The sequence below is a fragment of the Haliotis rufescens genome, unplaced genomic scaffold (genome assembly GCF_023055435.1).
Source record: "Haliotis rufescens isolate VD_foot unplaced genomic scaffold, xgHalRufe1.0.p SCAF_11, whole genome shotgun sequence".
In the NCBI taxonomy this organism is placed as follows: Eukaryota; Metazoa; Mollusca; class Gastropoda; order Lepetellida; family Haliotidae; genus Haliotis; species Haliotis rufescens.
In genome coordinates, this window is record NW_025963791.1 from 31,780,325 (window position 1) to 31,807,590 (window position 27,266).

Here is a 27,266-nt window from a genome sequence, read left to right on the forward strand (position 1 = left end):
TTATTGTCGGTAAATAAGTACATCAAAATCCTCAGACCCAATCCTGTAGAAACTGAGTGGTCCCTTACATTGACATTTGGACCATGGTCAGCCTTTGCTTGGAGGAAAAAAAGAATAAGTACCGTATTCGACGTAATAAGCACCTCGCTGTAATAAGCGCTCACGGCGATATTTGTTAATATATTGGCTAGTGAACAATCCCACTTAGCACCCCTTCCGATTGATCAATGTACACAAGATTTATTTAATCGTGTATGATATTTACTCGTGTGTTATATGCACCCTTAATTATGGGCAATTAAATTCTGGAAAATATATATGTCCTGTATAATACGCACAGACTTTTCTTTAGTATCATTTCAGGCTGTCCTCATAAACCATGAAATTTACGATCTTTCAACTCTGTATTTTTCTCACTAAAATCATTTTCGAATAAGAGCCCCATATTTCTAATTTTGAGAGAGCCCTGGGCGCTTATTACGTCGAATACGGCATGTTATACACAAGAGAATATGGTATTAGGGACATTGCAGTAATAAATTTGTCATTGATTTTAATTTTTATTTTATTACGAGAGGATAGGGGCATGCGAAAATAATGTCTCCAAAACATAAAAGTAGTTGAATATGAAATGTATTTGTCAACATGAACACAACCAGACTGATGTGGAAACTCACTTAGGCCAACTACTACACATCATGAACAAGGAAACGTCCTACATCTTTGCCTTGACGACACATGTAGAAGGCAACTACATGAGCACACAGAACAGGTATCATACCGACATATCACAGACCTCATCTAAGATAGTACTGCTCATAAAATATAGGCCATATATATTTATATATATATTGCAATAAAAACATGTTCGATGTCTTTATGCTTCCCACATTTGAGCTAGAATTTCTTTGTCATGAATCCACCATGCTGGCAAATATAAGTGTATGTAAATAGATGATTAATAGTTGGAACTATTTTCACTAGGCGAGAGCTTATTGCAACACTGAAATGCACTCACTTGAACAATTGTAGTGTAATGGAGTCATGGTAGTTTCAGTGTAAATACACATACAGACATTCTATTTCAAGTCAACAAAAGATGGGAAAATAAAACTAAATATTAACTTACGGTAATTGTAATAATAGGTACGTATTTAGTTTATGCCATGGACAAATTCCCATTACGATCTCTGAAATATGCACTCATCATTTGAAGTACACAACTGAACATTTGCTAAGGACAACACCTTAAAGACTATTTCGGTCCTTAGCAAATGTTGAGTAGCTTAGTTCTTACAATTGACAATGTTTAAGAATGGAAGCATACATCTAAAGATCTTTGTCACCTAGACAATTTTGATTATGTTAGTAGCATATAAGGAGCCATTTGTTTAGGTATAACTGAAAATATTTGTGTCTTGGGTAACATGCCCTTGACAGACCTGTGAATCATACCACACACAAAAAATATTAAAGAACACCTGATTTTTTCATGACTATAGTTAATCTGTCATGGCTGGTGGGTATTGCGTAACACACCCTTCCAATTGTGGGTGTTCTTGATCTTGTTTGGAGTAGTATCATACCATGTTTGCAATGATAAACATATACTTGTGACAGTGCCAGATACAAATGTCATGTGGTTTTTGGCTTCAAGTCTCAACAGTTAAAACATCAACAAGAACAACACACTGTATGAGACTATATTCTCATCAATATCTACACAGGGTAATAGCTAAACGACTGCAGCTTGGGCATAACATCAAAGTGAAAATGAACATTCTTACATGCGTTGTTCGGCATAAATTATGTGTCAACACACACTTTTGTCATACTATGATGTCATTCTTCAGTGTTGTATGTGACACAAATAGACAACTTTGTTTGAATAGAAAGTGTTGTTCGTCCATGCATATGAAGATAATATGAATATGTAAATAGAAAGCGTTGTTTGAATTGAAAATGTTGTTTGTCCAGCATACACGTTTTTACATGCGTTGTTCATCATAAATTATGTGTCCATGAACACTATTTTCAAACATTTGTCATTCTTCAGTGTTGTCCGTAACACAAACAGAAAGTGTTGTTCATCCTGCATGCATATTAAGAGAACTGATCACCATGTCCTACATAGCTAAAATGTCCAGTGATGTTTGCAAAATGTTTGACTGAACATTATTGTTTGACAAACATGTTTGACTCGACAGAGTTCTTCGTTATACATTTTACACAACGGTTTTGTTTGTGAAACATGTTTGATGTGGTATTGTTATTTATCAAACATGTTTGACTGAACACATTGTTTGACAAACATGTTTGACTCGACAGAGTTCTTTGTTACTATACATTTTCCTCAACGTTGTCATTTGTAAAACATGTTTGACTTGGCATTGTGATTAATCCAACATGATTGACTGAACACCATTGTTTGACATACATGTTTGACTCAACATTTTCAGTGTTTAACCACTAGGCTACCCAACTGCCCCTGAAATGTTCAGCTCACACTGACTATAGAATGTATATCAGAAACATATTCCTTTTGACAAAATGTTTGATTGAGTGAGTGAGTGAGTTGAACACGGCCTTGAATAGTATTTAAGCCGAACGTGTCACAGTTCATCGACATCGACTGTTGCAGAACCTTTGCGCACAGTTGTGATGTAGACAGACCAAAAGCCTGGGATTGAAACCATGACCAGCTATAAGATTTCGTGACCAGCTCACTAGGATGCTAGCTAAATCCAACATATTGGAGGGAAGGTTCTGGTTTACAATAGTTCTGTATTACTGGAGGGAGAAGTCATGGTACAAGAGAGTCCCTACTTCAGAACAGAATTATCATATAACATCAAACATTTATCTTCAACCAGAACAATGTGCAGCTGAGGCAACTAGTCACTCAATGCTAAACTCAAACCTCACATTGTCATACAAGCAAACATATGTTTGTAGATTATACAGAGAAGGCTGAAGAGGAGTCTACGAGTCATATAACAGTCTTCAAGTGAGCTAAGTCTGTGAAGTGCTTCATGCTGGTACAAGGGGAGACCACTCTTCAGCCCTCGTCTATTCAGTGGGGACTAATGTCCATTGGTTTCATGAGATGGCCTTTTTGATCTTGTCACACAGCTGCTTGGCTCTTTCGGAGAGCTTGGACAAGGCTGACCAGTCTGGACTCATCACGACCACCAGATCCTTTACCTGCAGACAATAATAATAATAATGATGATGATGATATTAATAATATTACTGTATTCGACGTAATAAGCACCCAGGGCGCACTCAAAATTAGAAATAGGGGGCTCTTTTTAGAATAATATTTTGGTGTAAAAACCTGAGTTGAAAGATCATACATTTCGTGACTTATGCTGACAGCCTGAAATGTTTATACACGACGGATATATTTTTCCATCCTGCCCATAATTAAGGGTGCATATAACACACGAGTGCGTATTATACACAAATATATAAGTCTTGTGTACATTGTTCAATCGGAAGGGGTGCTAAGTGGGATTGTTCACTAGTCAATATATTAGCAAATATCGCCGTGAGCACTTATTAGAGCGGGGGGTGCTTATTACCTCAAATACAGTAATGATAAAAACAAAACCTTATAACAAATAATAAAATAAGTGACGAATCCATCCACTGATGCATGCTCACAGTGCTACATATATCACCTCAGGATAATAACGAATAAATAAACAAATAAATGAAAAAAATAATAATGGACATTTGTAATGTGTCAAATGCACCCAATGACCACACGGATTATTGATCACAGCAATACATTATTATTACCCCCAGGAAATGAATCAGTGTGCACTCAAACTTCGGCTCAGCTCCCTGTAGAGTACACACCTCAAGCTGCCTATGAGATGCTTAGTGAGTGAGTGAGTTTGGTTTTACACTGCTTTTAGCAATATTCCAGCAATATCACGGCGGGGGACACCAGAAATAGGCTTCACACATTGTACCCATGTTGGGAATCGAACCTGAGTCTTCAGCGTGACTACCAGACCGCCCTGCGATGCTTAGTAGAAGGTTTACAATCATATTAACCATCATATCCTACTGGGTACCCATTCACCTGTGTGCGGACAGAGGCATATTTGGAAAAAAGTCACTTGCCGAATGAGACACCATATATAACATGTGTTTCAGTGTCCTAGAAATCAGTAGAAGCTCTCAGGAGTCAAGCTTGCCTAACACTGTCCCAAAACATTGTAGAGCTAGTGTACAATACACATACATTCTAATTAGTTAGAATATTAAAATCAATAACTGGACATTAGTTTGTTGATCTGTATTTTTTACATGCAAGGTAAACTTTAATCTTAGAAACACCAGTCAGTTTGTAACCACCCAATCCAAGTCATCGTTGGGGTACATGCGACATATTCTGACCTACAATCACTTGGGAGAAATGGAGTTTGTTACTATTGGGCTTAAAACAGAATGAGTGAGTGTATCACAGTGTGTCAGCTGGATGTAGGAGAAAAGCCCGAAGTGAGGCAGCTCTCAGATATTGTAACTTGCCAGTAACTTTTGCAAACCCACATGTGCAAGCATGGGTTCGGTGCTGACAACCCAACAAACATAAAATATGGCAAATCTGGACTTCAAACCCAAGATCATATCTTTCTGGTGGGCCTTAGTGATGCAGTTCTCTAGAAATTCTATATCTTAAGGACAACAATATACCAGACCTTGCAGGCAACATTAGTGATAGATTTCAGTGTTATTATTTGTATATACAATAATCACATCAAATCAACCTTACCTGCTTCAAACTAAACTGAAACTCACCTCTGGATTAATTTGCATAAATCTCACAAGGCTTGACAGGGCATAGAGAGCTGGAAATGAAAGATAAAAACAATGACCTGGAAACAGACAATAGCCGTGTGGTTTATTCATGAAGATGTCTTTGCCGAGACAAATCTGAGCTACTTTCAACTAAAATAATGAATAATAATAGTTATTCTTGAACCTGACTTAAACCTATCGCAACTATATCTTACTTACTTAAGGACATGTAAAAAGCAATTCGACACTTTGCCACTTGATTAAATATTTGTAAAGATACTGATATTACTCAACATAGAAAATGTTTATTTGTGCATATCATTTGAACATCTAAAAATTAATATGGCAAAACAAATCTTGAAGATTGAGTTGGGTTTGATGCTGCTTTTAACAGTATTCCAGTCATGGTGGGTCAGCTTAATGTGGGAGGAAAGCTTAAAGTGATGCAGGTCTCAGACATTTACCACTTCGGTGAAACCCACGAGCACGGGTATGGTGCTGACAAACCTACAAACATAATCGGGGCGAACCGAGATTTGAACCCACTATCATAGGTTTCTGGCGTGCCCAAGGGATACAAATCTGCACAGCGAATCGCGGCACCTTAGACAACTTGGCCACCCGTGCCCCCCCGAATCTTGAGGAAAGTTTGTGAGGTGAAACTCATTCAAGCCTATATCATCCTTGAAACTCATGCCAAAGAAATAAACATAGGGTTTGTAAACATCCTGTATGTATATATGTTTCTGTGTTATATGTTGAGGACTTCCTTGTGTGATCTTGTAAGCTATCCAGGCAGGATCAGACATCTAGCAAAATGGAAACACATCTACCAGGACATGGAATATAGTCATTTATCAGTGTGGCCACATGTCAAAAACAGATAGATTGCATCACACTCTTTGATCAAACATCCTTGAAGATATAGTGATAGTGAATTTAAAATAACATTATTGAAATTATATCATGTAAAATCTGAGGATCTCTGTAAGGGTGGGAAATATTCCAAGTGTAGTCGACATGATGTATGAGGTTGTTTTGTAATCTATAGAAACACTATGGTTTCTGCCTGCAAATTTAGTTACACTTAAATACTTTTTAAGCATCACAGAGTATAACTTGAATTGATTTCTTTTATCGTTAATAACCATGATAATAGCTGTTCATTTGTTGACTTAACTCTTTTCAAACATCATACCTCCCAGCTATACATAACTGACATGATGCTCACTCCATTCGACACTATATTTCATATGTACTTGTAGTCAAAGGGAAATCGCACCAACTCTCCATATAAATGAAATGCTCTATGTAAATGGACACTGCGATAGCATGCAAGCATGCTGCTATTGTTTCAACTGAAATAAACTAAAAGACATACAATTTTGTATTTTGAGATAATTGTTATATTATTTTCTGTTATTGACTCTGCATTAATCTGTAAGAGTGATGTTTTTGGTAAGTTTTCCGGGATCTGTTGTTCGTGTTTTGAACGTGCAGGTGAAGGACACTTGGTTTGGTAATTGGACAGGAGGTACATTCTGCTGAGTCTTCATATTTGTTGTAAACTTATATAACTTATATAAGACAGGTTCAAGCATAGGCTTAGCGGAGATGTTTTTCCCTACGACACCTTTATCACAAAAGTAGGTCTATGACAGTTTTGAGAATATACTTAGCTGCGATGTTTTTCACTACAACAGCTTTACGACAATCGTAGGGCTATAACAGCTTCAAGAATATACTTAGCTGCGATGTTTTTAACCACAACACCTTTACGACAATCGTAGGGCTATAACAGCTTCAAGAATATACTTAGCTGCGATGTTTTTAACCACAACACCTTTACGACAGTCGTAAGGCTATGACAGCTTCAAGAATATACTAAGCTGCGATGTTTTTCACTTCGACACCTTTACGACAGTCGTAAGGCTATGACAGCTTCAAGAATATACTTAGCTGCGATGTTTTTAACCACAACACCTTTACGACAATCATAGGGCTATGACAGCTTCAAGAATATACTTAGCTGCGATGTTTTTCACTACGACACCTTTACGACAGTCGTAAGGCTATAACAGCTTCAAGAATATACTTAGCTGCAATGTTTTTAACCACAACACCTTTACGACAGTCGTAAGGCTATGACAGCTTCAAGAATATACTTAGCTGCGATGTTTTTCACTATGGCACCTTTACGACAATCATAGGGCTATGACAGCTTCAAGAATATACTTAGCTGCGATGTTTTTCACAACGACACCTTTACAACAGTCGTAAGGCTATGACAGCTTCAAGAATATACTTAGCTGCGATGTTTTTCACTATGGCACCTTTACGACAATCATAGGGCTATGACAGCTTCAAGAATATACTTAGCTGCGATGTTTTTCACTTCGACACCTTTACGACAGTCGTAAGGCTATGACAGCTTCAAGAATATACTTAGCTGCGATGTTTTTAACCACAACACCTTTACGACAATCATAGGGCTATGACAGCTTCAAGAATATACTTAGCTGCGATGTTTTTCACTACGACACCTTTACAACAGTCGTAAGGCTATGACAGCTTCATGAATATACTTAGCTGCGATGTTTTTCACAACGACACCTTTACAACAGTCGTAAGGCTATGACAGCTTCAAGAATATACTTAGCTGCGATGTTTTTCACAACGACACCTTTACAACAGTCGTAAGGCTATGACAGCTTCAAGAATATACTTAGCTGCGATGTTTTTCACAACGACACCTTTACAACAGTTGTAAGGCTATGACAGCTTCAAGAATATACTTAGCTGCGATGTTTTTCACTTCGACACCTTTATGACAGTCGTAAGGTTATGACAGCTTCAAGAATATACTTAGCTGCGATGTTTTTCACTTCGACACCTTTATGACAGTCGTAAGGTTATGAGAGTTTCAAGAATATACTTAGCTGCGATGTTTTTCACTTCGACACCTTTACGACAGTCGTAAGGTTATGAGAGCTTCAAGAATATACTTAGCTGCGATGTTTTTCACTTCGACACCTTTACAACAGTTGTAAGGCTATGACAGCTTCAAGAATATACTTAGCTGCGATGTTTTTCACTATGGCACCTTTACGACAATCATAGGGCTATGACAGCTTCAAGAATATACTTAGCTGCGATGTTTTTCACAACGACACCTTTACAACAGTCGTAAGGCTATGACAGCTTCAAGAATATACTTAGCTGCGATGTTTTTCACTATGGCACCTTTACGACAATCATAGGGCTATGACAGCTTCGCTACTTCCGGTTTGAAAGCGAGGCTTGGAGAGCAGAAGGTGAAGGCTGGATAGCACATGAAACACATGGAGATGTCAACAAGACACGCAATCGGGACAAACTGTGACAATTTAACCATCCCGGTACATTTATCGTAAGTATTAAACATTATTCTTATTCTTATCATTGACAAACTATTCTACTGTTATCTGGTCTCCTTACCGATATAAATTTGAGTCTGGCCGTTCTGTTGTGATTTTAATTTAAAATATCCATGACCACCTGGTAACTCCCAGTGCAGTTTATGGTAGCTGAACAGACTTAATACAAATGCTACTGAGATCTTGTAAGGAATAATTCATTGTTTTCACACCATTTAGCCAAACTATTTATTGTTAGTTTAAATAACGTTGTGGGTTGTATTTGAAGTCGAAATATTGACATTTTGACCATATCTAGATATATGTCAGAATTTACAATCGTAACAAATCAGAATTTTGCATCAGTTGCGTATTTGATGTAAATTGTAATGGACTCAAATGCATTCCAATAAAATGTTAGACCTCTAGATCTACTTGTGCTGTTGTGATTGTTAACAGTTGTTATTTTGATTGTCAATGTTGACAGATTAGATAGCATTAGGTGTAATATTTCAACTGAATTATTACATAAAGGGTGTGTAAATATTTGAAGTAAAGAACAGTTTGATCTGCAATTTTGTAAACAATATTTCTACCAAAATGATATTTACTTTACTGTACCAAATTAATCATGTCATGAAATGAACAAAAACACAACTAATTAATGGCCAGTAAATGTTCAATCTACATGTGATCTTTATATAATTTACAGAAACAGATAACTCTTTAACAGTCTGTATTCAAATATTTCAAATGCATAAATAGATATTGACATTACTATAAACTTAAAGTATAAACAGAATTATTTTTAATTCCCATGCGTATTGCAATCATTACTCATTTATTCCCTTTGTTTAATTGTGAAACCCATCTGGTTTTATGTCCACAAACATGTTTTGAAACTTTTAAAACAAAATAATTTCTTTTGTGCAAGCAATTGCCATGTATTATTGATTATTAATCATATCAATTTATATGTAAGAATATAGTTGTGCTTACTGTGTCATTTTGCAATAATTATATTGTTATGATGTAATAGTTTACTGTTGTTAAAAATCTTTAAAACTTTAGTTTATTTCAGTCAAGTCAAGTGGTGTGATAATTTTGATAATTTTGATAATTCAATCAAAACGAGAAATATGAAAAAGTATAAATACATAGAAGAAATTTGTTTTCCTTGTCAAATAACGATGATAGCATGAATTTATCTCATCTTGTGATCTGACAACTTTAATATTTTCAAGTCAAGATATCAACTTTAGTAAACCAAAAGAAGAGATAAACATTTCATTTGACAAAAAAATTCAAGTCTTATATTTTCTTTGTGATCTTCATGACCTTACTCAGAAAACCATAGTGTCAATGAGGCAGATTGACTGTCGGTGTGACAAAACGTGATATTTCACCTGATTTTAATAAAAATCTTATTTATTTCACTTTAGCGAAAGTATGTTTTCAGCATGGTCAGAATAAACAAAGTATTTCATGATTAAATACATATCGGTAATACAAATATCAAAACGTGTTTCATTAAAACAAGAGTGAATTTCTGTGTGACATTGATATAAAGAGCTGTAGTACACTGTCATTAAATTGATGCATCCGTTGTGTTTACTGTTTACACAGAATAAACTGTTTGAGTTTTAGACATATCAGATGAATTGATGCCTTCAAGATTGTTCTAAAGTAGCATGTAATGTTACACACTGTGATTAATTTTCTCTATTTCAGAAGAATGTTGTTTTCTAAATAAGCAATATTTTGAGAGAAGGTGAATATGCATTGGTTATAAAAAAATTATGGAAGTAGAAATATTATTACAATATTATTGAATTATTCATTTCAGGCTTTGAGTCCAGCGAGTCAACACAATGAAGTACCAGTATCCGGTGATGGATGTCTGGAGGAGCTTTCTGCTGACAGTAACACACTGGTTACAATGTGCGTCCTGTCAAAGGACGAGGAAGTGAAAAGCCATATTCATTCAATCAACAAACGTGTTTCCTGTCACATTTCACTTAAATAGGACGAGGAAGTGAAAAGCCTTATTCACTCACAAAACAAAATGGCCAATATCTATCAGACACTAAAAAAGCACATTGTACCATTTGTTTGCAAGCAAGAAAATTATCTTCTCCTGGAGTTTAATTAGGTGCTTTTGACTGACAAAGACACCCGGTCCATGTAAAGTTTTGAAAACTTAAATTCTGAGAAATAAAGACATGAAAATTTTGGTTTGTTTTTCTTTATTAAATATGAGAAATCCAGATTGTTCCATTAACAAAATCTGTACCGATACATATATTTTATCTTGGCTTGATTACCAAATGAAGTTGATTCCTTTTCATCTTTTGTTATTTTATCTGTACTCATATCTGATCAAGACATTTTTAAACTATTCAGGATAAATGTATTAGTAGCTTCCTTTTGATATACAATTACCTATCATCATACAGGATTAGATCAGGGTGTTCAAGAAGTTGGTGTTTGTATCAATTCTTATATTTCTTCAATTTCATGCATTATTTATATTTATCAATTTCAAGTTTCCCTTTAACTTATTTTAAACAGTTCACACATTATTACTTTTGTTGTGCATGGTGCAATCTCAATCGGTACAAATCGGTTAAATAAGTGATGTTTGAAGAACAAGTAAAGTATCATCTGTCATTGTACACACTGGATAGAGTTATCGCCCCTTCTGAATATTTATTTTGACACACAAGTTATTTTGTGAACTACCGTATTCGACCCATTAAGCGCCCCTCCCCCAATAAGCGCCCCTCCCCCAATAAGCGCCCCCCGCCCCCTTCCCGGTTCCGAAAATTTATATAGTAATTATTTCGTTTTAAATGAAAATCGTCCGGGAACCGAGGTTTCCGGATATTTGAAGTCCGTATAAGCAGGGCATGACTGTATTCTGGTTATTTTAGATATTTGTGACTTTGAATATTATGCGCAGAAAAAAATTACACCGTACCCCTTCAGCGAAGTCCGGCAAACGAACAGGTGATGAGAAACTTCGTCAGTATACAAATTCGAAATTTGAGATAAAAAAATCACCAGACATGTTGATTTACCGTTTAAATTGTATTTTTTGTTCAGCTAGGCATCGTTTTATATCCAGGGATTAAGATTACCTTGCGTATTTTCTCGTAAACTAAGCCGGACACAGCAATCAGCTGTACACACGTTTTCTTGGAATCTACCGGTGATTCATTCAAGACACACCCAATGATATAACTTTACAGGATTTTAAATCCAAGGATTGGCAAAAGTTGTATCTGAAACTATTTTTTTATCAGGAATAATATATTCCAATATCTTGTTAATTTAGATGCAGCTTTTACTAAACATATTTAAAATAATAATAACCCTAAGCGAAACAGCTGATCGCTATTGCCGGGTATTATTTTTTACATGGAACCCGTCTGACCAGTCACCGTCAAGGCTCCCCTGCACGTGATCGCGAGAATTACGTGTTGACATAGAATCGTCCAACAAAAACAAATATGACTTTTAACGATTCAAAGTATGGCATTTATGATATATGTATCCATTCTCTGTCAACTTAAGTTCGTTTCAAGGCGTCAATAGTGGTAATCTGACCGTGGTTGCTGTTAATAACGGTGAGTTGTGCGATCTTCCGATCGCTTCACACACAATTTCGCTGAAATTAATTAAAACAATATTAAAAGGAATTTTGAATAAAATTAATGAAATAAGTTACAAACAAAAGTCCAGATATACAAAGAACACTTTTTATAGCCAGACAGTGTAATAACATGACTAATTTGCGAACTACAGTATGGATTTGTTGACATGGTATTTCCGGTGTTACGTGCTCACAGTAATGTCTTTCCATGGGGGAAAAAACATCAAAACTCATTAATTCGTGTATAATGCGCACCCTCTTCTACACAGCTGTGTTTTTGGAAAAAAAGCGCGCACTATTCTCAAGAAAATACGGTAAGGCTTACTGATGAATTTACGCCAATTTGACCTGAATTGTCCCCAATAAGCGCCCACCCTTTCTGTCTTTTTTTAAGCACCCTGAGCGCTTAATGGGTCGAATACGGTAATTTCATTTACATTGTAATATGTTTAGATGAAAATCACAGCAGAAAAAGAATTTTTTGTCAACTGGACTCATGGCAAAACGACAGTGCGTTGTGCAGCAAACACCACTATGAAAAGTGAAATAAACATGATCGACGATCTCGAGTTTGCCAAGCCACGCATTGACTGAGCAAATTTGCAAAAGTACACTGACCTGTTTCATGTTATGGAGTTCATTTACGATACATTGAATGTCATTGAATGTACTGTCATATTGTACCTATATATATGCCGACGAGGTTATGATAAAACAATCTATTTCTGAAATACGTATCTCGAAATGCCCCTTTTGATTTACTTCCGGGATCCTGACAGCAAAATGCTAATTCCAGTGTATTACAGGCATATTTTAGTTGGACCTCAGGTTTAAATGTGAAATATCTTCTGTATTAGATACAGAGGATACCATTTTTTGTTTGTTTGAAATGTCCATCAGAGAAATGCACAACATGCTGTCTGTTCCCTATCAGCTGATGCGACTCACACTGCATGGAGCTCTGCTCTCCAAGCCTCGTTTTCGATCCAAGATGGCAAAAGTGTGAAAAAGGTCAATAAGGATCTATACCGAAACGTCGATTTTAATAATAAAGTATTAAAGAAGTTGTTATCCATAAAATTGTGTCTACCTTGGATATCGTGTAGGTTCATTGGCGCCATCCACTGGTTGCAAAATAAATCTATTCAGTTCATGGAAAATTACTGTATGCAATCTTTCTCTTGCTGATGGTGAGTGAGTATGGTTTTACGCCCCTTTTAGCAATATTCTAGCAATATCACGGAGGGGGACACCAGAAATGGCCTTCACACATTGTACGCATGTCGGGAATCGATCCCAGGTCTTCGGCGTGATGAGTGAATGCTTTCACCACTAGGCTACCCGACCGCCCCTAAACTTGCAGATAGGATGTATCGTGGCCTAGTGACACAGTGACTGTACCTCCATTCTCTGACATGTCCTGATTAAGAGACTGTAGTACAGCGCTGGCAACTTCCACTGTAACCTCTGTATCATCCTCCACCTGCAAACACCAACACATGGAGCTCTGGGTTACTACAAGCTGTAACATTACTATTAGGGCTCAGGGATACTACAGGCTGTAACATTACTATTAGGGCTCAGGGATACTACAGACTGTAACATTACTGTTAGGGCTCAGGGATACTACAAGCTGTAACATTACTATTAGGGCTCAGGGATACTACAGACTGTAACATTACTGTTAGGGCTCAGGGATACTACAGACTGTAACATTACTATCAGGGCTCAGGGATACTACAGACTGTAACATTACTATTAGGGCTCAGGGATACTACAGACTGTAACATTACTATTAGGGCTCAGGGATACTACAGACTGTAACATTACTGTCAGGGCTCAGGGATACTACAGACTGTAACATTACTGTCAGGGCTCAGGGATACTACAGATTGTAACATTACTGTCAGGGCTCAGGGATACTACAGATTGTAACATTACTCTCAGCGCTCAGGGTTACAACAGATTGTAACATTACTCTCAGGGCTCAGAAATACTACAGATTATAACATAACTGTTAGGGCTTAGGGATACAACAGATCGTAACATTACTGTCAGGGCTCAGGGATACTACAGACTGTAACATAACTGTTAGGGCTCAGGGATACTACAGATTGTAACATTACTGTCATGGCTCAGAGATATTACAGACTGTAACATTACTGTCAGGGCTCAGGGATACTACAGATTGTAACATTACTCTCAGCGCTCAGGGTTACAACAGATTGTAACATTACTCTCAGGGCTCAGAAATACTACAGATTATAACATAACTGTTAGGGCTCAGGGATACAACAGATTGTAACATTACTGTCAGGGCTCAGGGATACTACAGACTGTAACATAACTGTTAGGGCTCAGGGATACTACAGATTGTAACATTACTGTCATGGCTCAGGGATACTACAGACTGTAACATTACTGTCAGGGCTCAGGGATACTACAGATTGTAACATTACTGTCAGGTCTCAGGGTTACTACAGACTGTAACATTACTGTCAGGGCTCAGGGATACTACAGACTGTAACATAACTGTTAGGGCTGAGGGTTACTACAGATTGTAACATTACTGTCAGGTCTCAGGGTTACTTCACACTGTAACATAGCTGTTAGGGCTCAGGGATACCAGAGATTATAACATTACTGTCAGGTCTCAGGGTTACTACAGACTGTAACATTACTGTCAGGGCTCAGGGATACTACAGATTGTAACATTACTGTCAGGGCTCAGGGTTACTACAGATTGTAACATAACTGTTAGGGCTCAGGGATACTACAGACTGTAACATTACTGTCAGTGCTCAGGGATACTACAGATTGTAACATTACTGTCAGGGCTCAGGGATACTACAGACTGTAACATTACTGTCAGGGCTCAGATACTACAGATTGTAACAATACTGTCAGGGCTCAGGGATACTACAGATTGTAACATTATAGTCGGGGCTCAGATACTACAGATTGTAACATTACTGTCTGGGCTCAGGGATACTACAGATTGTAACATTACTGTCAGGGCTCAGGGATACTACAGATTGTAACATTACTGTTAGGGCTCAGGGATACTACAGACTGTAACATTACTGTCAGAGCTCAGGGATACTACAGATTGTAACATTACTCTCAGCGCTCAGGGTTACTACAGATTGTAACATTACTCTCAGGGCTCAGATACTACAGATTGTAACATTACTGTCATAGCTCAGGGTTACTACAGACTGTAACATAACTGTTAGGGCTCAGGGATACTACAGACTGTAACATTACTGTCAGTACTCAGGGATACTACAGATGGTAACATTACTGTTAGGGCTCAGGGATACTACAGATTGTAACATTACTGTCAGGGCTCAGATACTACAGATTGTAACAATACTGTCAGGGCTCAGGGATACTACAGATTGTAACATTATAGTCGGGGCTCAGATACTACAGATTGTAACATTACTGTCTGGGCTTAGGGATACTACAGATTGTAACATAGTCGGGGCTAAGGGATACTACAGATTGTGACATTACTGTCTGGGCTTAGGGATACTACAGATTGTAACATAGTCGGGGCTAAGGGATACTACAGATTGTGACATTATAGTCGGGGCTAAGGGATACTCCTGATTGTAACATAGTCGGGGCTAAGGGATACTACAGATTGTAACATAGTCAGGGCTAAGGGATACTACAGATTGTAACATTATAGTCGGGGCTAAGGGATACTACAGATTGTAACATAGTCGGGGCTAAGGGATACTACAGATTGTAACATTATAGTCGGGGCTAAGGGATACTCCAGATTGTAACATAGTTAGGGCTAAGGGATACTACAGATTGTAACATTATAGTCGGGCTAAGGGATACTCCAGATTGTAACATTATACTATAGTCGGGGCTAAGGGCTCCCACAAGGAAGCTGTATTGTAACATTACACCCATCACACTCATAAATTCAAGCCCTTTTCAAATATGAATGTATAAAAGCCATGACAAATTTGTGTCACAGTTTTACATTAAAGTACAATGAGAGGCCCAGTGACTTGGATGAATGCATGTCATCATACTTTGAGATCCTGGGTCGATGCTCACAGTATCAATCACTGGTTTGTCATGACTCTGTTATTTACAGGCTGCTGTCACATAACACAAATATTGCTGATCGTGGCATTAAACAACAGACATCACAACAAATCCTTGTACGATGGCGAACTGACCTCGTTGAGACTGATGTTGAGAGCCAGGGCGGAGGCAGCCTCCAGCAGGTCCTTGTCGTGGTGGTCCGTGAGGCAGGTGATGCAGATGTGCTGGGACTTCTTGAGTACACAAACACCATCAGTGTTGGGGACTCGCACCTTCTCCATCGTCGCAATACCATTCTCCACCGTCTGCATGTTGGCCAGCTGACCACAGACACAAGGAATCAGTCATCATACTTCAATACTACCGTATTCGACGTAATAAGCGCCCCGCTCTAATAAGCGCCCACGGCGATATTTGCTTATATAATGGCAAGTGAACAATCCCAATTAGCACCCCTTCAGATTGATCAATGTACACAAGACTTATTTATTCGTGTATAATACGCACTTGTGTGTTATATGCACCCTTAATTATGGGCAATTAAATTCTGGAAAAATATATCTGTCATATATAAACAGTCAGGCCGTCAGCATAAACCAAAAAAAATTTATCTTTCAACTGTTTTTTCCACCAAAATAATAAGAGCCCCCTATTTCTAATTTTGAGAGCACCCTGGGCTCGTATTATGTCAAATACGGTAACTTTGAGGTGGTGGAATTTGTAACCATGTCCTAGAAATATCTTAAAAAATGGGTTCAATCTTTTGGAGACTTAAATGTTTAGTTGATGTTTGAATTGAGAAGTTAGGCTCTGCATGAAATATTGCAAAAACCTTACTTAAGAAATTTGATAAACATGTACTTTGACGATGATTTACAACATTTTGCCAGGTTGTTGAAATGAGCATGGATAAACAGAACTACCCACTTCCCTGTCTGGTCTGGTCGTTGAATTGACTGAGGATGTAAAGATCTGCCCACTTACCTGTCTGGTCTGGTCGTTGAACTGACAGGGTGTAAAGATCTGCCCTCTTACCATGTGTACAATGTGTGTCTGCACCTGTCTGGTCTGGTCATTGAACTGACTGAGGATGTAAAGATCTGCCCACTTACCTGTCTGGTCTGGTCGTTGAACTGACAGGGTGTAAAGATCTGCCCACTTACCATGTGTACAATGTGTGTCTGCACCTGTCTGGTCTGGTCGCTGAACTGACTGAGGATGTAGCCCATCATATGGGCAGAGTCATGGCTGATCACTTGCAGGAAGTCAGGCTGGACCACCAGTAACTGTAGCATTTCACATATCTTCACTCGCAGCGTCTCCGATACTTCTCTGTTGCATAAAACTTTGGCTGAAATTAGGAGAAAAACTGATTAAACTGCAACTAAATATTCCTCACGAGTTAGTGAGTGTGTTTTTGTTCTACGCTGCTTTGAAATGTATTTCAGTTACTTCAAGGCCTGTCAGATTGATTTGGGAGAAACCCCCGATATGATGCAGGTCTTAGATGTTCAACTTCACTGAAAGCTATATTTCAGTGGGTTACATCCAACAGTAGACTCATCATGTCAATAGGCTTTAATACTAACAACACAACAAGGTGGCTCCTTCCCTTGGAGCATCCATGACACACATGGGAGCAGAACTGTCCAGGTTTGCTACCTACCGAGCACCTGCATGTGGTTCCTGTGAACATTTTAAGAACTGTCTGGTATTGCTTCCTACCGAGCACCTGGAGGGTGTTCCTGTGAACTGTCCGGTCTTGCTACCTACCAGGCACCTGCACTGTGTTCCTGTGAACATTTAAAGAACTGTCTGGTATTGCTACCTACCGAGCACCTACAGGGTGTTCGTGTAAAAATTTAAAGAACCGTCCAGCCTTGCTACCTACCGAGCACCTGCAGGGTGTTCCTGTAAACATTTAAAGAACTGTCCAGCCTTGCTACCTACCTAGCACCTACAGGTCATTCCTGGACATGTTGATTTAATGAAACGTCTGATTGGACTATCGATATGTGCTATAGTCCAATCATATTTAGCACAGGAAAGTGGACTTGATGTGGCAATAGTGGAAACAAGACTTTCATACATAGGCTAGTGGACGCTCTTGCCTTGGGAAGATGCTGCAGGTGGTTCCTGGGAACATTAATAGAACTGTCCAGCCTTGCTACCTACCAAGCACCTGCAGGTGGTTCCTGGGAACATTAATAGAACTGTCCAGCCTTGCTACCTACCAAGCACCTGCAGGTGGTTCCTGGGAACATTAATAGAACTGTCCAGCCTTGCTACCTACCAAGCACCTGCAGGTGGTTCCTGGGAACACTTGTAGAACCGTCCAGCCTTGCTACCTACCAAGCACCTGCAGGTGGTTCCTGGGAACATTAATAGAACTGTCCAGCCTTGCTACCTACCAAGCACCTGCAGGTGGTTCCTGGGAACATTTATAAAACCGTCCAGCCTTGCTACCTACCAAGCACCTGCAGGTGGTTCCTGCCGAGGGACCAGGAGCACTGACTCTGTTTGACGGCCAGGTATTCCAGCATCTCCTCCCACACCTGGAACTCCTGTTCCGACAGCCGGGACTGAAGCAGCCTCCGGATCTCCTCCCCCCGACACCTCTCCACCACGTTCTGAAACAACCAAGCAGTGATATCTGGAAGCTTTTGAGAGTCTTTTTCAAAGTTTTGATTGTTTGACGTTTTATACTGCCGTCGGGAACATTTCAGCAACAACATGGAGGACTGTAAATAATCATGCCTGTGCCAGAAAAAGTAGTGGCTGGCGTTGTCCAGGTTCTAGTTATCTAAAGCAGATATGACAGTAGTTTTGGTATGTTAACATAATGGCTTGAAGCAAAGTACACAAGGACTGTACAGGAGGTGCTAGAAATTTGTAGATGCGAGCAGGAGTTAATACACCCTGTGATCAAACCTGGCAAATAAGTATAAAGATTGAAATTAATCATCAATCATCCAGTTAATCAATTAGTTTTAACTCTTTGAATAGTAGACCTTTTCTCAAATATTAATTGTACAAACTGAACGCGGGTCTGTTTACTCAAAGTAGGTTTGTACATAATGGTCTGTTTACTCACAGTGGGTTTGTACATAATGGTCTGTTTACTGACAGTGGGTTTGTACATAATGGTCTGTTTACTCAAAGTGGGTTTGTACATAACGGTTTGTTTACTCACAGTGAGTTTGTACATAACGGTCTGTTTACTCACAGTGGGTTTGTACATAACGGTCTGTTTACTCACAGTGGGTTTGTACATAATGGTCTGTTTACTCCCAGTGGGTTTGTACATAACGGTCTGTTTACTCTCAGTGGGTTTGTACATAACGGTCTGATTACTCAAAGTGGGTTTGTACATAACGGTCTGTTTACTCACAGTGGGTTTGTACATAACGGTCTGTTTACTCACAGTGGGTTTGTACATAACGGTCTGATTACTCAAAGTGGGTTTGTACATAACGGTCTGTTTACTCACAGTGGGTTTGTACATAATGGTCTGTTTACTCACAGTGGGTTTGTACATGACAGGATCTGTCATTTCCAGCTGGTCGGACTTGGATGCAGAGGGAGAGTCTTTGTTGCCGCTTCTCTGTCGTGTTCTGGTGGCTGTTCCTGTGCTGAGTGTGTTCATGGCTCCGGCAGCAGCGTTCTGGGTCGATGGCTCTGTGGGGAAGAGGGGGTGACCTCCGTCTGGTTGAACACTCATGGAATCTATCAGGGGTTTGATCATAGCACCAAATGGTCTGCAAATAAACAATCATGATCAGACTATTAGTCCATGTACAGTCAGGGTGAATCTGGAAAATGCGGCTTTAGGGGTGGGGGGGTGGTGGTGATGGTGTAAATTTCAAATTGGAATATGATTAGAGCATTTTAGACATTACATGCCCCTTATATTATAAAAGAAGTGCAATCTCACCTCCAGATAGACATAGACATAAGTAGTTAAGTATATTCCTGGTAATTGTGTAAAAAACAACAACAGTACACCAGTACACATAATGTGAAAAACCGCGTTTGTATTTGAGGTGAGGTGAAATGGATTTGTTTGGTTTGTTTGTTGTTTAACGCCGCACTCAGCAATATTCCAGCTATATGACGGCGGTCTGTAAATAATCGAGTCTGGACCAGACAATCCAGTGATTAATATCATGAGCATCGATCCACTCCATTGGGATTGATGACATGCATCAACCAAGTCAGCGAGCCTGACCACCCGATCCTGTTAGTCGCCTTTTACGACAAGCATAGTCACCATTTACGGCAAGTATGGGTTGCTGAAATGGGGTTTAACGCTGCGTCCAAGATTGTTGCACTTCTATAGTGAAAACCGGATTCAAACCCCCTTGACCATGTTTAGGTGTCATCATAAGTAGGAACATGCATGGGAAGCTTCAGCTCAATGGGTGACTTCTTAGATCTACAGAAGTTGCTGCAGCCATATGCTGTACAAGCAGGCAATGACATCAGCTTATTTGACTTTCGGAGCTGCTCTATCTTGTAAATAATATATATTCTCATTTTCTATAATAGTGAGGAAATACATTTATATTTTTAGGTTTTCAAGAGTCAAACTTACAGACTTTTGTGAAATGTAATTTTGATTCATGAACTAGAATAAGTAAAAAGATATCCAATTCAGTTCTATCCTTGTGAAGTTGGTGCAATTTACTAAAGACTGCCGGTACTGACGTGCTGAGCACCTCGGCGGGGAGGTTGGTGATGTAGGCGGGGACATTCCTCCCTGTCAGGAACTGGGCCACCTCAGCACTGAAGTTGTTGCAGTTGTGTTCCAACAGGTGGTACTTGCTGGCACTGGAAAAAAACAACAATGGCACTGTGATCATATTGAGTGAGTGAGTGAGTGAGTGAGTGAGTGAGTGAGTGAGTGAGTGAGTGAGTGGGAGAGTGAGTGAGTGAGTGAGTGAGTGAGTGAGTGAGTGAGTGAGTCTCCCTTTTGAGTGAGTGAGTGGGGAAGGTGTACTGCCACTTTGACAGTGTTTCCAATTAACCAGTAACTGCCAGTAATTTACTGGTAAAATAGGCCATGTACCGGTAAAATTTAACACTATCCTTCAAAAATATTGAATGTACTCTTTAAGTGTAAATTTATAACTGATCAGAAACACTTCTTTGAACAGTATCTCAGTAAGGATGTGGTCTGACAGACTAATGTCAGAACAGTCCAAAGTGATTCAGGTCATAGACCTTTACCACCATAGTGAAATCCAGGAGCATGATGGGAACAAACCAAGAATCACAGGATCATTGGATCCTGGCACACTTAAGGGCAGCAACTACAAAGAGAACTGCAGAGCCTCAGACAACACAATCCCCCCTTCCCCAAAACACTGACTTCTTGATCAAACTAATAGCTGTTGACCTTGCTGGCTGTTTACTGAGGGAGCCCCACCTGAATGAGCTTGCTTGCTGTTTACTGAGGGAGACTCACCTTTGATGAGCTTGCTGGCTGTTCAATGAGTTAGCCTCACCTGAATGAGCATACTGGCTGTTCACTGAGTTAGCCTCACCTGAATGAGCTTGCTGGCTGTTCACTGAGTTAGCCTCACCTGAATGAGCTTGCTGGCTGTTCACTGAGGGAGACTCATCTGAATGAGCTTGCTGGCTGTTCAATGAGGGAGACTTACCTGAATGAGCTTGCTGCTAGTTCACTGAGATAGTCCATGAACATATCTCGAGGTATCTGAGTCATTCCTAAGTCAACAATGGAATCTGGACGTCCAAGTACAGTCCCTCCCTGAAAGAAAATCTCAAAAGCTTACTCTAGAATCAAGAATGACAAAAGAGTGAACAATGTTCTATAGAACAGTTAGCAACATTCCAGCTAAATCACAGTGTCCTGTCAATACTGCAGGGTGGCATGACAGTACTTGACAGCATGTCAATGATCCATGACAAACAGAACAATGACACACCATCAGTCAGGTCACATATCATCCCATCCTCATTTTAATCGACTCTTATGACATGCTGGGGATATGCTCTGACCTGGAGTGAGTGAGTGAGTATGGTTTTACACCGCTTTTAGCAATATTCCAGCAATATCACAGCGAAGGGCCCGGAAAATGGGCTTCACACATTGTACCCATGTGGGGAATCGAACCCGGGTCTTCGGCATGAGGAGCCAACGCTTTAACCACTAGGCTACCCCACCGCCCTGCTCTGACCTGGAATCCCATCCTGTCAAGACTGACAAGTATTCCAAGCAACAACAGTTGACTTCAAAATTTGAAATAACATCTCTGGATTTAGCATTTAGTATCTAATATAATTATCAATAGTTGCCAGCTCTTTAGTAATAACAATCTACAAAGTGAACACACTTCATGGATACTAACTGCAATACAATGCAAGCGATGTTTCAGTATAGATCCTTATATCATTGTCATTCAATGATTCATCCCTGCTTGACAATGGGATAAGGATGTATACAGAAATGTTGCTATTATAGTATATTAAAGAAAGCGTGTCTGCTTTGTCATCCGTCAACTAGTAAGAAATGGCAATCAAACAATTTAACAACCTACAGCTAGAGAAAAAATGTACTGGCCTTTCTCCATGCCATTAATGCCATGTTTCATCTCAGTCCTAAGGCTGATATTATAGCAATGGATTTCTTGCACAGACAAAAAATACATTCTAAATTTTTGACTCAAGAAATCAAAACATAAAGACATGTTGGCAGACATGAAGAACTTCATCTGCATTATCAGCCTTCATGATAAACACATGTATAGCTTCCAGCGTGTACAGGAAGTGTCATGTGTCATCTCCATCACTGGCTTATAGATCAGTGCTGACTGTACTTACTGGGGGACACGATTCTATACCACCAGTCCCACCGAAGAAGTATTCTTGGCCATACACAACAATCCCAGTGTGCCATACACCATCTATTTGTTTTCCTGAAAAGACAAGAACATAATATCCTTTGTATTCCCTAAATTGAACCACTTGGTGAAACTGATGAGTGAGTGAGTGAGTATGGTTTTACGCCGCTTTTAGCAATATTCCAGCAATATCACGGTAGGGAACACCAGAAATGGGCTTCACACATTGTGCCCAAGTCGGGAATCAAATCCAGGTCTTTGGCGTGACGAGCAAACGCTTTAACCACTAGGCTACCCGACCACCCCTGAAACTGATGAGACTCTATAAATTCAGGTAACACAAACAATGAATGAGGGTAGGTGTGATTAGTTTTAGCATGTTTAAAGAAACCATGCTATAAAAATCATTATAAAGTGTCGAAAAAGTGAGTGTGAAATACTTTTTACCTAGAATATGAAAATGGCCAAAGATGAAATAAAAAAAATTGATTTAGCATCTTTAACATGTTCAATATAATGTTAGGCTTAAAAAATAAAAGAATTGGTTCTCAGGCAATGGTTTTTGAAAATATAGAACCAAGACTTTTATTTTTTTAGCCATATAGGTTATATTTACACATTCACATATTATATTAACACATTCACATATTATTTCCTATTACAATTTGTAGTCTTGAATTTAAATGGATGTTATGACACATCCATGTGACATATATATATCAATTATAGTAACAACATAAATGGTTAATATGTACATAATATTGCAAAACAGAAAACAAAACTAGTTATCATCACTGACGCATGCAATGTTGTTTAATGTCATTTTAACCTAGATATCAGAAAGGATGAATGCTACATACAGCTATGGAATGCCCGGAGAGTGGAACGTCAGTGGTTCAACACCAAAAAACTTGATAAAATGGTAATTGTTGTTTCTAACAACGCGTGTCGATCTGACGTTGATTAATGAACGATTTGCACACTTGTATATGCAAGGGGCCGATGTATGGTTCTCAGTAGGAAGTGACAACTTGGAGACGATGGCTTGCGGTATATACAGTTTTACTTTATACATGTAGATATATACATACAGAAGACACTATGTGCCAGGTCAGCACATGGTGGTAGTGGTTGGTGTCTAGGTGCCCCGGAGCACCCAGCCTAACCCTAGCTAGGCTAAGGGTAAGACCTTTTTTTTCCTCTCCTTTTTTTTCTGGACCAAGGCTTATATAGCCAAGGTCACCTGACATTTAGTAAGTAATAAATATAAATGTAAACAGTAAATCATCAGTGACATACTTGCACATCCTGTTCAGGATGGCAGACGGTCGATGTACACAAAAATGGGGATTAACAAATAGGATTAGCATCTTATAAATAACAGCAATTAAATGTTTCTCAGACAATGGGTGTCGTAAATCAGTCGCCATGACATTTCCCTGACTTGCGCTCGAAATTGAGGTAATAAAACAAGGGCTGGTCAGCTCAGGAGTCTGTATACTGTGTCTGTGGGGTGTATCCGTGTTTTGAATGTGGTATGGTATCTCAGTGGGCTAGCACTATAGTACAAGCATGCACGCACGCACGCGCACACACGCACGCGCACACAGGCATCACAGCAGTGTAGAATGAAACCTTTGGAAGGCTTGCTTAGTTTTGTTTAGGAGTACCCACCTCACCTTACGTTGTTGCAGTGCTACATGCTTTCAGTGCCTGTCATAAGTTTGTGTGAAGTATTACGGTGTAAACAAACTGCATGAGCATATAGAGCTCCATATTTTGTTTCAGGCTCTTGTCAGTGATTCCGTAAATTCTGATTGAGAACCCCCTGAAAACACAGGACCCAACCCATGCCGCTTCACTCAATATATTGCTACCCAAGAGTCCTGTTTTGTTTAGTCATTTTGAAATTAGAAGATAAACATACTGCGTTTTCAATGTAGAGCTAGGTTACCTACAGATTTAACCACACTAAATTTGACATTTGAAACCTCATGCTGCACATCCGGTCCAAATTCTATTTTGTGTGGTTGAATCTAAAGATAACCGGGCTCTACATTTAAAACAGTATGTTTACTAGGGGTGACTATTGGTCTGGAAATCACTATTGCGATAACTATTGATATTGTAAGAAACTATTCTGATAACTATTGATATTGCAAGCAACTATTGCGATAAATAATATAGATAGTTTTCAGTGTATCGTTTTAGATGGATTTTTGAGTTAAACTAAACCTTGGGACTGAAGTTTCCTTTGAATGTGATAGCCATAACAACAAATAAAAAGTAAAGTTTGAGATATGACTGATTTGTTTTTTCTTTACCCCAATAATTTAAGAAAAAGAAACTTCCACATTACCATGTGTAAATTACTACAACTCATGATCAAAAGAAAAACAAATTTGAATAGCATTTGACTCAATCACATCATATGGTAAATACAATCGAAAACTATCAATATTCCTAACTGAAATCAATACAATTGATCGGAAACTGATTTAACAATCGATTTATTGACTTTAAGTGCTTAGCAATAGCAATACATGTATATCGATATTTCGATTTATTGTAACCCAGGGATTAGAGCACTGTTTCTATACAAAATGTTCACATAATGTATCTAATATTGTTTTGTATACATTATAAATGAAAGTTTTCTGAAGAGTATTTTAAACCTCATACAGTGCAGTAAAACCACATTCTTACATCACTGACGCACCAGCTTCATCTACAGCTGTCATGGCATTTTACGCTTTAAATTACGCCATCCATGTCAACCCACTGTTAGTTCTGTATCAAGTTACATTGTTTGAAATTAAGTCTGACTGTAACAGAGTTATTGCCATAACAGTGATTTATCATTTATCAGTGTCTATACATCAAGTACATATACTGTATAACCAATGAGATGGCTATGCTTTTTTTGTTTGTTGTTTAACGCTGCACTCAGGAATATTCCAGCTATATGACGATGGTCTGTAAATAATTGAATCTGGACCAGACAATCCACTGATTGACATCATGAGCATCGATCTACGCAATTGGTATACGATGACATGCATCAACCAAGTCAGCGAGCCTGACCACCCAATCCCCTTAGTTGGCTATGCAGAGGTGATATGTACTTACCATGAATGACAATAAATGGGAGTTACAGAGAAATGCCAAATAATCAAAATAACAATGCTCAGTTAAACAAAGCTATCTTCATTCCTTGCTTGTTTTTACCATATTTAATATGTAATATCACATATGTTTACTCATATTTCTTTACACATGAAGACATACTCAAACTTTCTTGAACATTCGCAAATCTTGTTGTTTTGCCATGTTCTGAAGCACAGACTTCACCCTAATCAATAGAGACAGGACTCTACCACAAGATAAAATAAATTGTGCAAGCTCGGAGGAAATTAATGTCTTCAGATGCAGCAAATTCTGAAATAGCAGCATTCTTTCTTCAACACGCATCTGCGTCCAGTAAATCCATCAGTAAATTCATTTCTATGAGTTGATGGCATACCATTGGGTGTAACACATTTAAAACAGATTGCAAACTGTAGTGGAACCTGGTTTTCTCTCTAAATCATGTTAATTGACATAAACAAGCAGTCCAAAATTATCCTCAGAGTATAAATTGGATATGACCAATGGTGTCTACACTAGATAAGTATGTAACTTCATGAAGTATCTCATAGAGCTGGGAAATCTAGTTAGGATCACTTATAATCCTTACAAGCTAGCCACAGATAAAAATCAATGAAATTGAAATTGAAATAATTGCAATTTAGTACCAGTGATAGTTGGCTTATCATAATATTATCATAAATCATAAATTGTCTAAATAATAGATTCGTGTCTATGAATAATAAAACATCAAATTATCATACCACACTAAACAGATTTACTCGAAATGCATCAGACTTAACTTCTGTATTACAAACAGTACGCAAATGATGGTAGCCACATCGTTCAAAGGGTAAATGTAATTAATTAAGTCGATGAATCAGCTGATCGAAAACCGGACTGTTGTGATTGAAATTTACAGCATGATGTCAGCGGCGTCATCCCTCCATGCCCAGACACCGTTTCATCCATATTGTTGGCGTGACTTACCTATGAACGCCTGTGATAATGACCGCGCCATGCCCTTGGATATATCGTAGACATAACACTGAACCGGGTACCCTTCTTCCTCCGACATTTTGACAGCGTGAGTCTGCAGGTTGTGTGACAACTAACCGGTGTATCACGAAATTGACCCGCCATGAAATAACCGCGTCATTGGCGGAAACGGTGTATTGGTTAAATAGTTACCTTGGAAAATATCACCAGTGTTTATGCTCGACAATTAATATATCAACATAAATAGTCCCTGAAATAAAGTTATGTATTCGGTTTAAAAATAAAATAATTATGTAAGGAAACCTCAAGTCTTTAAATTTCTGTCTAGAGCTGAGAATGGGA

At 38.7% G+C, this 27,266-nt stretch overlaps 1 protein-coding gene across 1 annotated transcript; it reads right to left on the reverse strand.

Annotated features, from left to right (window-relative positions):
* Nucleotides 1–282: 282 nt before the first annotated feature.
* LOC124132526 lies at nt 283–27,061 on the reverse strand. The gene is made up of 11 exons (XM_048392564.1): nt 26,916–27,061; nt 22,780–22,874; nt 21,597–21,706; nt 20,641–20,763; nt 19,457–19,691; nt 18,404–18,563; nt 17,097–17,284; nt 16,068–16,253; nt 13,264–13,345; nt 4,813–4,862; nt 283–3,204 (listed from the first exon to the last, which is right to left on the reverse strand). Exons 1-11 carry the CDS (start codon nt 27,001–27,003, stop codon nt 3,100–3,102), a joined length of 1,422 nt encoding a protein of 473 aa, XP_048248521.1. The 5' UTR covers nt 27,004–27,061; the 3' UTR covers nt 283–3,099.
* Nucleotides 27,062–27,266: the final 205 nt, after the last annotated feature.

Excerpts from the sequence above, each read along its gene's own strand:
- LOC124132526 (XM_048392564.1), bottom strand. The coding sequence starts at position 27,003 with ATGTCGGAGGAAGAAGGGTACCCGGTTCAGTGTTATGTCTACGATATA. Across the intron at positions 21,707-22,779 it reads GTATAGAATCGTGTCCCCCA|GGAGGGACTGTACTTGGACG; the intron begins GTAAGTACAGTC and ends ATTTTCTTTCAG. Across the intron at positions 20,764-21,596 it reads CTAGCAGCAAGCTCATTCAG|TGCCAGCAAGTACCACCTGT; the intron begins GTAAGTCTCCCT and ends GTTTTTTTCCAG.